Source organism: Meleagris gallopavo, chromosome 21 (assembly GCF_905368555.1).
Source record: "Meleagris gallopavo chromosome 21, MGAL_WU_HG_1.1, whole genome shotgun sequence".
In the NCBI taxonomy this organism is placed as follows: domain Eukaryota; kingdom Metazoa; phylum Chordata; class Aves; order Galliformes; family Phasianidae; genus Meleagris; species Meleagris gallopavo.
In genome coordinates this window covers 3,499,225-3,512,724 of record NC_139424.1, presented here as the reverse complement: position 1 = coordinate 3,512,724, position 13,500 = coordinate 3,499,225, and the positions used below count along the sequence as shown (strand labels likewise).

Here is a 13,500-nt window from a genome sequence, read left to right as displayed (position 1 = left end):
GCAGCTTTCTGCTCCTCTGTCAGGGCCGGGCAGACACAAGCCTGGCTGGATCTCTGCAGGGAAGAACATCCTCCTGCAGCACCAAGAACCTACAGGAGACAGAGCTGCAGCTCTGCCCCAGCCCACCCAGACACAAGGCCAAGATGGAGCCAGATATCTCATGAATCTAACAACCTAAATCTCTCTCTGAAGGGCAGCTATCACATGTTACATCAAGGACAGCAGAGCAGAGATGTATGCTACTGCTGTTCACATTAACAGCACCAACACATCCAGGAGAGGCTGCCTATGTACGTACTGGAAAGCAGGCAGCATCTCAGCAGGGTTTGGGAAACTAATTTCTCAGGAAGCTGTGACTGCTTGTTTGTGTTTGACAGCTGACATAAATCATTCTCCCACAGGCACTGGATAAGAAGATCTGCACAAGCTTCTTCCTGAGCACACAGCTGCCTGCACAGCATCGCCTGGAGATGGGAGAGCAATGCTGTCCCCTGGAACATTATGTCCTCACCCTCTGAGTTGCCAAAAAGCACACCAGTTAATGCTAATGCTAACTATGATCCAGGCATCTGTCTAACATGGGATGGACAGAGCCAGTTCATCCCACCTAACTTCTCACACCTCTGCATCCAACAGCCCTCAGGAGTTTGCAGTCATAAGTGAGCTTGAGGACTTGGCACCACAGTGACGTAGGCAGACCTTAAAACAGCTCTGGCAAACTTCAGGAACTGAACCCAAGTCTCCCAACTCTCAGTTCTGGCATCAGACTTGAGACTTCTTTCCACACACAACCCTCAGCCATCAGTCAGAAGTTCATGACTTTGTCACCAACACCACAGTTGGATTTGACCTTCAGATGAAAGTCTCCAGTCCTGTTACCAGTGGCCTGAGCCAGCCAGTCTCCAGCCACACCGTGATTTTAAAACCATGTTTCTGCCAACACCAAGATGTGAAAGCTCTCTCAAACTTCATTATGAAGTGTGGAGAGTAGCATGAGCCAGACTGGAATCTTGGCAGCAGTTCTGTGACAGGGAAGTAGCTATAGTTTTAATTCTCAAACAAGTGAGGACTTCTCAGGGCACGACAAATGGAGAGCTCAGCTGTCACAGCCTACCACCCACCCTGAGTTCCCTGATGCTTGCAGCTCAGTTCAGCATTGTGCATATCAGGTATGTGAAGGAGTCCTAGCTTGCTAGCTCAAAATGGCTTTAAAGCTTCTCCATTCTACAGAGCATCATTTCTCCCCTCAACCATAACACAGCACCAAGGTCTGCCATCACTTATCTCACCACAGTGCATTATACAGACTTCTTACTGGTATTCCAGGAAGGGAGCAAAGAAAACTCCTCTACCAAAGCACAACTACCAATTCTGATAACCATTCCTTTTGCATTCATATTTCTCTCGCACAGTGAAAAAGCTATAGAAAAAGATATCTGTTAAATATAAGCCTCAGAACAAAAACACGTGCAAAACACGTGCAAAACGGACAGGGAAATAAGGCTGGTAGAAGAATAAGAAGACCTTTCCCTTGGATGTCACCCAAGCCACAAACACTGGCATAGAAATACTGCAAAACCACAGTAAGAGGTTAGATGAGCCACAACCTGCACCTTCTTCCTTCCCAGATAGATGCAGCACGCACAGCTGCATTCAGCAGATGGCTTCCAAGCACTTAACAGAGAAGCAACCTACAACTCCACTGCAAGAGTGATATCATTTACCAACACATTTGCTGAAGCTCACAGTCAAATTCAGAGATTGGAACAGCACAGGAAGAGGAACCCAGAAATCTCAGCTAGCAGCCACCACTGTTACTAGGTAAGAAAACAGTTGGGAAGACAGGAACACAAGCTTTCCTTCCAAACTGCTTTCCAGGCAGTGAGCTCAGGAATCAATCTGATAGCTCTATCCTTGTATGGCTGCATGTTTATCATAGACAGATTGCCCATATTCCAAACAAATTAAAACAAGCACTAATTCTGCATATTAGAAAAAGATTAGAAAGATATTGGTAGTACCTCTAATGTCTGGGGCCCGTAGCCTGATTTACAGACATAACATAAATGTAAGTTGTCCTAAGGAAACTCAGAGTGTTCTGAAATCAGACTTCTAATTTATTTGGTTGTATCTGTAAATCTTGAAATACTTGGCTGTTCTGGAGAGATGGGTGTTTGGAAAATCAGGGAAGTGCTGACACAGAAGTGACTACCCTGTGAGTACATCCAATGAGTCCACTTCTCCAGGGAGCTATCATAGAACATATCTGATCCCCAGCACCACCATCCTCAACCCCCAACCAGACCCTTCCTAAAGGCAGATGTAATGCTGGCAGTCAGCAAGGCATCACAGCCCACTGGAATTTGCTGTACTGCAGAAACAGTCTCCCTTTCCACCTCTCCCCATCTTTGAGTGATGTTCAAGACTGACAGATGAGCAACGTCACGTTTGGGATTTCAGTGACTCTTGCTGAATAACAGTGGTCAGGTAAGCCCACTATGGGTTTCCAAGTTAGTCTCCATATTCTTTGAAACCAGACAGTGTTGCACAGACTAGAAGCTGAAAGGCTAGAGTGAAACAGGGCTATGTGACCACTGGCTCTGGCAAAAAAATAAAAATAAATAGCAAGGAAGCTGTAATCACAGTTTGACATATTTTGCCCTGTCAGGGTACAGCAAGAAGCTATCTTGCTCTCAAAGTCTTAAGTCACAGTAAGGCAACGGAAACATTGCAAGTATTGGTCCCATGCTGTTGGCCAAGTGATGCTACCTCACCTGAAAGATAAGCAGTCACAAAAAGACACTGAGCCTCTGGCAACTGAACATAAGCCTCAAACCCTTGCCTAACCTCAAGGAGAACAGCACCCTAAGCGTGACAGGATCATGCATCAACCTGCAGCTCCTGCAACAAAGTGATTGCTCAGAGGAAAGGTTACAATTCAAATGCCTGGGTTTACTGGCAGCTGGGTGCAACCACAGAGGCAGCAAACCTGGTTCAATGGCTGGGTTGCCATTGAAACACCAAGACTTTATCTCTTCCTTCAGACAGATAAATAGCATGCAACTTCTGTAAGTACATTAGGAGCCTTGTCCAGACTGCTGGAAAGTTGCCCGTTCACTTTGTAGCGTGACAAAGCAAAGGTATATCCAAAGAGCACTAAGCCTCGACAGCACAAGGGGAGAGAGTTCAAGAGCAGAGATCTGCTGAGGGAAAGTCTCCAGCCAAGACTGCTCCAAAGCAACTCAGCACCCAAACTAAATAGTCTGGGGTGAAGGGCAAGAACAGAATAGCTCACCCATCCCAGCCAAGATGACAGCATTCCTGCAACAGAAGTACAGCTGCCAGTTTCTCAAAAGCAAGTGAACAGAGAGCAAGGAGATCACACAACCAAAGCTGCAAGGCTGGGGATCTCACAGATATCTCCATCAACTGCTATACCCTCAGCTGCAGTTTGTGCAATAAGGAAAAGAAACATAATGTGAATGAATGGGAGACAGGAAACAGATTAAATCCGTGTCTGGCCACAGTGATGTCTGCCTGTAAGCAGCGTCTCTCTAGCAGAGAGCCCCTCTCAGCTGTCACCGTGAGGCTGAGAGATGCCTTTTTATTTTGGCTGGCATCCCTTTTGCTAGTGAGAAGCCTGATAACGGGTGCTGGCAGAACGAAAGCTCTCCCAGATATGGTTGACTCCCTGCAAACAAGGAGATGAAAACAGTTTGTTTCAAGTCACAGCTGGGAGACATACGAAAAAGCCAAAAGAATGCCAGTAGCTTACTGACGTTTTGTGTTGCTTACAGTCAAGTGTAAGACTGCGTGAATCTGACCATCTCCCTTTCAAGCTCAAGTGACAAATCTCACAAATAGAAGAATAGGAGAAGGGCCAGAAGGTTTATAAGTGCATCCTTTAGGTAAAAGGGAAACAGTACAGAAACTGAAGCAGAGGGCCTTAGTTTAACTTTCTGCTGAGTGCTCTCATCACCTTCCGTAGGCGTTTTGAGAGACCTGCCCAGGGAAGTCCTACACTCTGCTGGGCTGGTATAAGCTTGCCTGTTCCTTCCAAGGCAGTTTTCTGCTGACAGAGGAGAAGATCAAATATAACTTTTTCTCTTAACTCCTGTTAAGAGAACTGTTCTACCAAGTGAGATACTGAATACAAGAGGCAACCCAACTACCCTGCAACAGCCAGGAATTTCTCGTTATACTTGGTAGTTCCCATCCAAAAACAGGAGATAGGTTTCACTTGAAACAGCAAAGAGCATTTTCTAAAAAGATGTATTCACTTTAGTAAAGGAGGGAAGAAGTGTAGGGTTTTTTTGGTGCGTTTTCCATTTGTTTTTCAATTTCAACTTGGCTCTGAGACTAAAGAAAGCCAGTTATCCTCACATCCCTAGGCACTAGCATCATGATACAGACAGGCAACAGCACGTGCCTAGGAAGTAAGACCTCAGCCATACAACGTGACTCAGGGTTATCAGGATTTGCACACACAAGCCGCACCTCACAGTATCCATCTGTTTCAGTGGTTGTTTTCCATTACATTTTCAGAAGACAGTTGCCTCAAACTTTATGTAATGTGCTGCATAATTAGAGCAAATTATATAGTCAGCCCTTAGAAAGGTACTTCACTTTGCTTGTGCCCTCCAGCTTGTAAATGGAGCAGACCACTAGCATCCCTCCATTTCTTCTGGGAGGTTTCTTCCTGATGATCACCATCTAGAAAGGCAGCTCCTCCAACAGCTGAGCTTTCACCAGCTAGGATCTTAAATAATAACTCCAGCTTCTTTCTGTGGTATTTTCACAGAGAAAAATGGGGAAGTCTGCTGCCACTCTGCATTGTTTCCAAACAATTGGACTCGTCAGGCAAATGAGCCAAACTACATTTGAAACCGTAAACATTCTGTGAATAACAATGTCACAATGGTAAACAACCTTGAAGTCTCTGGGTTAGCAGCAAGAGAACCAATGTATATGAGTAACTTAACCACAGGAGCCTGCAAAAAGGATTTTTAACCAGTAACACGATCAATTGTTTAGTGCTTGTGAAACTACAGTTATGTTAACAAGGAAAAATATGCAAGATTTTTGGCAAGTTTAGGAGACAAGGTGAAAGCTCACAAGTTTCTAATGACAATTATGTGTGTAAAATGTCTGGGAAATTAAAAAGCTTCAACAGAAGTTTGGCCATGACAATGTAAAATATTAAGTGTTTCAACCACAGTCTTGCATAAAACAAGACCAAAGAGACACCAAAGCAGATACATTACAAGTGAAAAAACTTAGACTGACCAACGGCCAAGGAGAAACCAGATAATCAACTGTGGTAACTGCCACATGGAAAATGTGAATTCCAGATGAAGAGTGACACAAGAGCAGACGGGTGCATGCAGCAGGCACACAGCCTGAGAAAACGCATCTCTCTGGGTATTGATGCTGGCAGTTCATGTTCTGGCTGGCTTATTGACTAAGAGGACCCAACTCTCTGGCTGAGCTGAAAACAACAATAAATTATAGCCTTGTCTACATGGGAAACTGTCATAGAAGCTAGGTGTAAATTTAGAGGACAATGGCCTTTTTGCACCAATTCCCAGATGAGTGTAACATCAGTCTGCTCTGAGAATGCCTTTCTGAGAAGGCAGGGCCCAACACCACACACTGAGGTAGCAGATGGGGACAGCTATTCCACAGTTCTGTCTTGGATATGGATCCTAAGACTGTAAAGGACTGGAAGACCGAAGCAGACTAACAGCAAACTGGGCAGAACAAGCTACCATCTCTAAGCCTTGCTTCCATCTGGGGAGAAGTGATGATATTGTGCTTTTGTGAATGTCTCCAAGAGACACAGGAGTAAGAGGTACTGAATGGAAATTACGGACAGTATCTTCATTCATCCCTGACTGCAAGAAATTTAAGTAAAGTTCTCAGTATATGTGATCAGGGTTAAAGACCCACATACGAGTACTCAATACCAACCAGCCATTGCCATCAGTCCAGCATGCCCACTGTTCAGCCCAAAAGATTTTGTTTTTTTTGTTTTTTTTTGTTTTTTTTAGGCTGCACAGCTGACTAACAGCAGACTCTTGCATGTCGTTATACAGAATGATATTACAACATAAACTGTTTCACACAGCCTCCCTCTACACATGCTTACATCCCTAATCACCCTGCAGGTAACTCAACAAGAATTCCATAGTTCTGCCACCATGAAGCAGAAGACCAATATCTGATCCATAGAGCTCACTCAGCTCTGCAGTTCCTAAAAGCGGAGTCAGCATTTTGACGAAATGAGCAGGCAAGTTCATAAAGGCAACAGAAGACATGAATATTTTTACCTCACTAAGTTGGCACAAGGTCCTGGCCACCGGCAGCTCTGATAAACTCGCTGGATCACCGTTTCTGACCCATTCTGCACTTGACAGGAGACTGTCCGTGTAACCGTATAGTGACACCAATGCCTGCAGAGAGAAAGAGATCTGTTACTCTCAGTAAGGTAGCAAGCTCAAGCAACATACACAGACTGCTTAACTAACTTAATTTCCTTTTATGACTACTCATCTAACTGACCAATGGAAGCCAGAAGATACGATTTGATTTTAGCAGAGTTTCTCAATGTTGTCTTTCACAGCATCTTTCTGGACAAAAATCCCAGCACGCAGCTTGACAAGTACACAACATGCTGGGTGAACAACTGGCTGGTGGATCTGGCTCAAAGGGTCAGGCTGGCAGCTGGTCACTAATAGGGTTCTCCCTCTGCTCTCTAGTGACAGCAATAGGACCCAAGGGAAGCATGGGGCTTTGGATGGGGAGGGTCAAGCTGGAGGTTATGAAAGGGTTCATCAGAAGGTGGGCAGGCACTGGAATGGAATCTCTGGGGCAGCAGTCATAGCACCAAGCTGCTGGTGCTTAAGGAGACACAGGGTTTGATTTTGGATGGTGCTGTATGGATCCTGGAGCTGGACTTGATCCCTGTGCACCCCTTCCCACTCAGGATATTCTATGACTGAAGTAAAACCAAAATAACCGGGGGTGGAGTTGCTGCCTCTGCCAGCCACAGTTCACCCAACTTACAGTCTCCATTTCCCACTCAACCTCCTCCTCCAAAAGCTGCAGAGAGATTCCTCACTTCTGCCAACCTGAACCACAAGAGACCCAGTAATGCCTCTTGCTTGGTCCTCAGAAGCCAGTAGATAATTAGCTCTGTAATTTATCATAAACAATGGGATTTTAGAGGAGAAAGGGAAAAAAAAAAAAAAAAAAGTCTTCCAAATCTCCCATTAGTCAGCTCCCATTGTATTGGTCTTAATTTCATCCTGCTCATTATGGGATCGCTCCCTGGCCACCTAGCATGCTGAAAAACATCTGAGCTGGAGAATTCTGCTTTTTGGTGGAGTTCACTGTCAGCAGGGCTCAAACAAGTCATGCTGCTACGCTGGAGAGGCTACAGTCTAAAAATGGGCAACACAAAATAAAGGGGAGGGATGGACCAGAGAATTTTGCTATCTCTTAAAGGAAGAAAATAGAAGTAAGAACTGTTCACCACATGATGTATGAAAAGGCAGCAACTGCAGTACCAGCCCTGGAGTCAGTACCCATAGATATTGTTTACTTTCTCATAGAAAGGCATTTTTTGGTTCAAATGCTGTGCGTTTGATGGGGCAAGGAAAATACGATGCTTGCATTTCCCCTTTGCACACATCATTCATACCTGCCAAATTCTGGTTCACGTTTTTGCTTCCGTAACTGCACTGAGGCAGCAGATTTGAGAGCCACTTTCTTATTGTTTGGGGAATCAGAACTGGGGTCAGCAACAGGAGGTGGAGGTATCTGCCTGGGTCCACAACACACAAGGCACTTGTACAAGCATCCTCTGCACTGAGAAGAGCCCAGCTCCTCACCCACAGTATGGCAACCATCCCCCCCTCCATTTTGGATCCCCCTCCCATCTCTGTGGGAGGCTGCCAGCTCCCATCTCCATGAATAGGAAGCAGGCATGCCAGTAGTCAAGTACTGCAGTTGACAACAGGCAAGGCAGGGCCAGCAGGCTGCTCCCCAGGCCCCAGCCTGATGCATGAGCACCAGGGGACGGCGGCTTCCCCTCGGTGCCATCACACCCAGCAGCAGTACAAGACTCAGACACACAGCTTTCCCTGCTGAGACTGCAAACCCACTCCCAATTCCTCGTATGTAACACTCTCTGCAGACTTGCAGCAAAGTCTTGGTAAGCTCCTTCTCTAAGATTCATTGAGATAAACCAGAGAAATGCCTTTTCCTCCCTGCCCCAGAGATTAGATCAAGTATTTAAGGAGTGCTTAGGCCACCACACTGCCCCCAGTACAGATATAGCTACTGCACTAAGGATACAAACCCTGGGCATCTGGATCAAATCCCATTTTATTCAAATGCCTCTAGAAACATCTACTTCATGGAAGCAAAGGGCAAAGCTTCGTTCCAATGAGTCCAAAAATAAGATTAACGAAGCCTCAGGTCACAAAATGACACCACATCCTTAAGGTGCACCACAATTTCTACGCAAAGCTTAGGAGACAAAAACAGGAGGAAGAAGAGACTGGAAATGTGCTAACTCAAATTATTTTTTGTTCTTGTTGTTGTTTTGGGGTTTTATTTCAAGCAATGGTGCAACTGGCTCTCATTTCATCTCTCTGAGGCCTAACCACAGGGTGTATGCTCCAATAAGTACAGCTGGTTAAGGTCTCCCCATGCCATGGGGACAGCTATATGGAGGAGAAGCAGCAGCCAGAAGGTCTGGGAAAGCACTGCTTCATACTATTTACCTCAAGCATGTTTTTAGCACAGAGCTTACAGCTGTCAGAGGGACAGCACAAGCATTCTGCACAAGCCTCGGAATGAAAACATTTCACATCAGGCCAAACAAGCCACACATACACAGAATCTGACAGGATAATGGCAGGAGCACATGTCCTAAAGTGATGAGAAACAAAATTTCTCATGAACACACAATGAGGAAAGGAACTGGTCCAGTTGGAGGGGAAGAATGGAGCAGCATTTCACACATCAGAGCAAGAAGGAGCGTGGATACAAGAAACTCAGAATGCAGCTACCACATTTTAAAACAGAGCACAGTCATTGAGGACTCGTGGGCCTCTCCTCACATTAAGAGCATTAGTCTGGCTTGCCAGCAAAATCCAAATAAATCAAATGTTTATTTACACACACTTTAACTGTTGTGCAGCCTGTATACATGTGCCCCTCTGGCCTTTGCCCATCACAGAGTTTCACTGGGAGGAAAAACAAAGCTGTCTCTGCCAGGTCATTCATTCAGCACTTGCTGCCAGCATGCATGCAGATTTCCTATTCAAAACAGCCCAGCACTGCTACGGTCTGAGCTCCTGAACCTTTGTTCTACCTGGTCCTCAGAAGGAACTGCTCAGGCACACATGTCCCTTCACAGATCAAACAAATCACTGCTGCCTTGGAAAAGCCCTTCTTCAGATTGAGCCTCACAGGACAGACCCTGTCCCAGTGTTGTAACAGTGCCTTGGGCAGCAGTAGGGATCATGAGGGGAAACAAATGGTCAAATCTCAAAGTTTAGAGTACAACGTGAATAAACTTCCCTCATTTATTTACTTTCTGCTTCCCATAAACACCATCACTAACCTACAAATGTAGCTTCCAGGTACTTGGCTTCCACAATGGCATAGGAGCAAGGGAGAATAATGATAGGAGCACTGCTAATCATGACATGTATTTAGGATTAGCTCAGGCCTCACTGTAGATATATAATAGCACAGTGATTACAAAGGAAAAGACAGACAGCGACCCACCCCCAGATTTCCCTATGCAAGCCAGAAGTCTGCAAGAGCAGTCTCCAGAACACAAGCAGGAATCAGACCAAGTGACGAAAGGCCCCATATCACGGCTTACAGAGATTATAAATGACCCCTTATATTACACACAGATGCTAGCAAGAAAGGTTTAGAACTTTCATGGCATACATCCAGGATGGCAGAGAATACATTACTGCTTATTCAAAGAGAGTATTCCAACCCAGCAAACTAAATGATCCAAATAGCAGTTCATTTAGGGCTGGAGCTGTTGGATCTCATGCAAGCTCATCACCAACACTTTTAACACAAAGCCCTGCAGTGCCTCATGGAATTGGTCTTCCACTGCCCAGCTTGGAGAGGAGAGTCTCAGTTGCTCCACTCTCCCCAGCTGTTTCCAAATGGATGCCTTCCTCTCACAGCCTATTTAATCCTTGGAAGATGTTCACAGGCCCCTGAAGATCTGCAGATCACAGCCTGTGAGCTACTGGTTTAGAAAGTTCCAGTCCAGTGTTAGAGACCAGGATCCCTCATGTTGACCGTGGCTGCCAATGAGCCACTCCAGAGGGAACACAAACATTGATACCAGTAGATATCCCACCATCCTTAGTGTATAGGTTCAAGACATTACTGTAGGCACTGCAGCCTAAATAAAGGAACAAATGCAACAGGCTATGTTGAAAAATTGGCCAACAAAGCAACAGGCCAATTTCAGCTACTCTGAAAACTACTATTCTGAGTTTTACTAGACACACAAGAGAGTTGCCCACTCTCTGCAGACTCAGCACAGACTGGCTTCAGGTATCCAGACACTGAGGGGACGAGGAAGGCCAACATCCAGAGCAGGCTGAGAGGGTCCCATGGCAGCTGGATTTGTACACAAGGCTTGAGCTGCATCCTGCTTCTGTAGACAGACCCTATGGAGGAAGCTATGTTCTACACAGCCCTGCAGCTTTCAGAACCCTGATCTCTCTCAGCAGAAGCCTTATTTGGATGCACAGTTCTCACCTGGAAACTTACAGCAAGAGAGAAAACCGACTGTGGAATGTGCAGGAGCTTAAGGTAACAAATACTCATGCTAAATACTACAAGCTCCAGAAGGGCCATATACTCACACATCAAAGCTGTGCTCCTAATTAACGTGACTGAATTAGCTTAGAGCAATCATTTCAGAGACAGAAAAACACCAGACCACAAACTTCCCCACTTCAGGCCACCTGGATTTGCACAGCACAAACCACAGGCCACAACCCAAAGGATACATAAGGGATGCCCTCACCCACTGTAAACTCTCAGAACCATTTGCACTACAGTTAGCTGACAGCCCCAACCCCAAAACCACATCTGCTTCTTCCCCAGTCCAAGGCACTGGCTTTTCTCCAAGCTCAGACTCCTGTTGGTCCCTGGAGGTCCAAAGGGGGCTGTAAAAGAAAAGCCAACTGGTTGTTAGGAGGCTTCATCCCACTGGACAAGTGATCACAAACTGAACCGTGTCAGAAACCACGCGGCTGAACTGATCAGGATTCAGCAAGCAGCCTGTTTAATCAAGAGCATGCAACTTGAAAATCAAGGCAGCTACATTCTTGCCTAATCACTCCTTTCACAGAGACCACAGTTCAGCTCCGCACACACAACTGACTTGTTGCCATGCTCGAGTAAGGACAGACCTACAGCATGCAGCACCTACCACACACAAGACCTTTTTTTTTTTTCTTTGGCTGATGCTTTCACTGGAGCAAAGGACATGGCTGCAGCTTCCAACAGCCATGGCCTTACGGCTGGCACAACACAGCCCTACCAGCATGCTATGCTGCACTCTCAGCAACGTTAGACTGAACAAAGCCATGGGCGCTGCTGTAGAGCTAAGGAAAATGAATATGTCATGTACTCTCAAGTGCTTCCGATGAAAACACACCACAAAAAGCTTAAATCATCAAGCCTTAACCAGCCAAGACGAAAGCAAAGTATTCCAAAAGGGGAAAAAATAAATAAATAAATAAACAAAGCTTTCTATGCACAACTGCTTCATCAGCACCTGTTCAATGCAATTGGGCACAAACCAACTCTCCCCACTTTCAGTCAATACTGCAGAAGTCTCTCAACAAGGCTGGCATTTCTGATGCTTACAATCTGCCCTAAAGCTTTGTGCTGTGTAAACAACTGCACTGAATTATCTTTTTGTTTCCATAAGGATAACACACTGTGTGTTATACTTAGCAGAGATCAACGTTTAGGGCACAGAAAACAGTAGGAGTGTTTTGATAGCTCGACAGATTTCCCCAAGTTTTCTCATAACGTTTTTCACTGAAGCTATCGGTTTCCCTGCAATCACAGAGAGGAATTTCAATAAAATCAGAAGGTCGCTGACTTTTGCTGGGAAAAAGTTGCCAATCTGACTTGATGAAAGCAAACCATGCCCCTTTCTGTCTGTAAATAGTACAGCATCCTCTCACTTTGCCAGAACAGCAATCTACACACTGCGTGCTGCAGCCCACCATTAGCAGGGGTTAGCTATTTCTGGACTCCATCGAGTCCAGGAGCAGAAGTTGCCCTGTGCATGCCAAGAATGCCGATTCAAGGCCTGCCAGGCTCTCCCTGGGCATCTCTTCCTGAGCCATCCACTTCTGCCTCACCACATTGTTCCTCTCTTGGTCACAAAAGCACACCTCCCTCAAAGTGCTTTGGCTCCCATTGGGATCAAGTTTACCAGCTAGTTCAGTTGCCTCTGCTCAGATTATCCCTTGCTGCTGTGACCTGGCTAAGAAGGAGACAGACAATCTCATCACACACTACTGGAAAGCTCAGATAACAATCAAGCAGAGTTTAAGCATCTCCTGTTCTCAGCCATATCCGAGCTCTCCCCACGTAGGCAGGTTTGGGGAGCAGAGGCTGTCATTCAGACTGCTGACCAGAGAAAAGCCAGCTGCAGAATTCAGTGCTGGGCACCAGTCTCCGTGAAATGAGGATCTTCAGAGCTGAGGGACTGATTTGGGACTGCAGATCAGTGGATCACTGCTATGCAATTCACAAAAAACTATCCACCAGGGGTGGCAGAGGCTGCATGGAAGAATGTGACGGCAAGCTTCATTTCAAAGCAGAGCAGAGCAGCTCTTCCATTACAAAGTTTTAAGGGGTCTGCAATCAGAAGACATGACAAGCCACAGTAATCTTGTTGTCAATATGGATGTTTTACGCATGCCTTACTCCCACTGAGAACTTCAGGCATTAATAGAGGTTACTCTGACTCCGGCGAAAAAGGGAGAAAATCTTTATAACAGTCCATTTGTTTTGAGAAATGAGTAAAACTGGACGATTGCTGGCGTTTCTGAAGCCAGACAGCAGCAGCCATTTGAAGCAGCATAGAGCCAGAGGCACGAACAGGAATGAGAGAAGTTCCAGATCCCCCACTCTGCTGTGTCGGACAGACAAAGATTGGAAGGAGCTCCAATCTCTCTGCCCCCAAGTAAGAGTCTGAAAAAGAGGCTAGAAAAATAATTCTTGCTTAGCAAAATCAGACTGGACAATTTATCCCAATCAGGCCTTCCCCATGTACCAATGCTAACTGCACTCAGTTGCCAATAGCGATCTGAAGTTCTCCCACACCAAGGGACTTGTCAGACTGCTGAAGGGAGATCAGTCCCAGAGAAACCTTTACCTTAGGAGAAAAGTTTAGCCTGCACAACAGTTTTGATCTTCACT

At 45.7% G+C, this 13,500-nt stretch overlaps 1 protein-coding gene across 10 annotated transcripts in view; it reads right to left on the bottom strand.

Moving 5' to 3' along the window:
* COL26A1 (collagen type XXVI alpha 1 chain) overlaps nt 1–13,500 on the bottom strand; it is a 172,229-nt gene that overhangs the window by 130,246 nt on the left and 28,483 nt on the right. For all 10 annotated transcript variants that reach the window (XM_085240760.1, XM_085240761.1, XM_085240756.1 and 7 more), the window contains exon 2: nt 6,330–6,452. In XM_085240760.1, the coding sequence (XP_085096886.1) occupies nt 6,330–6,452 (123 nt within the window). The remainder of the gene's footprint in view (nt 1–6,329; nt 6,453–13,500) is intronic.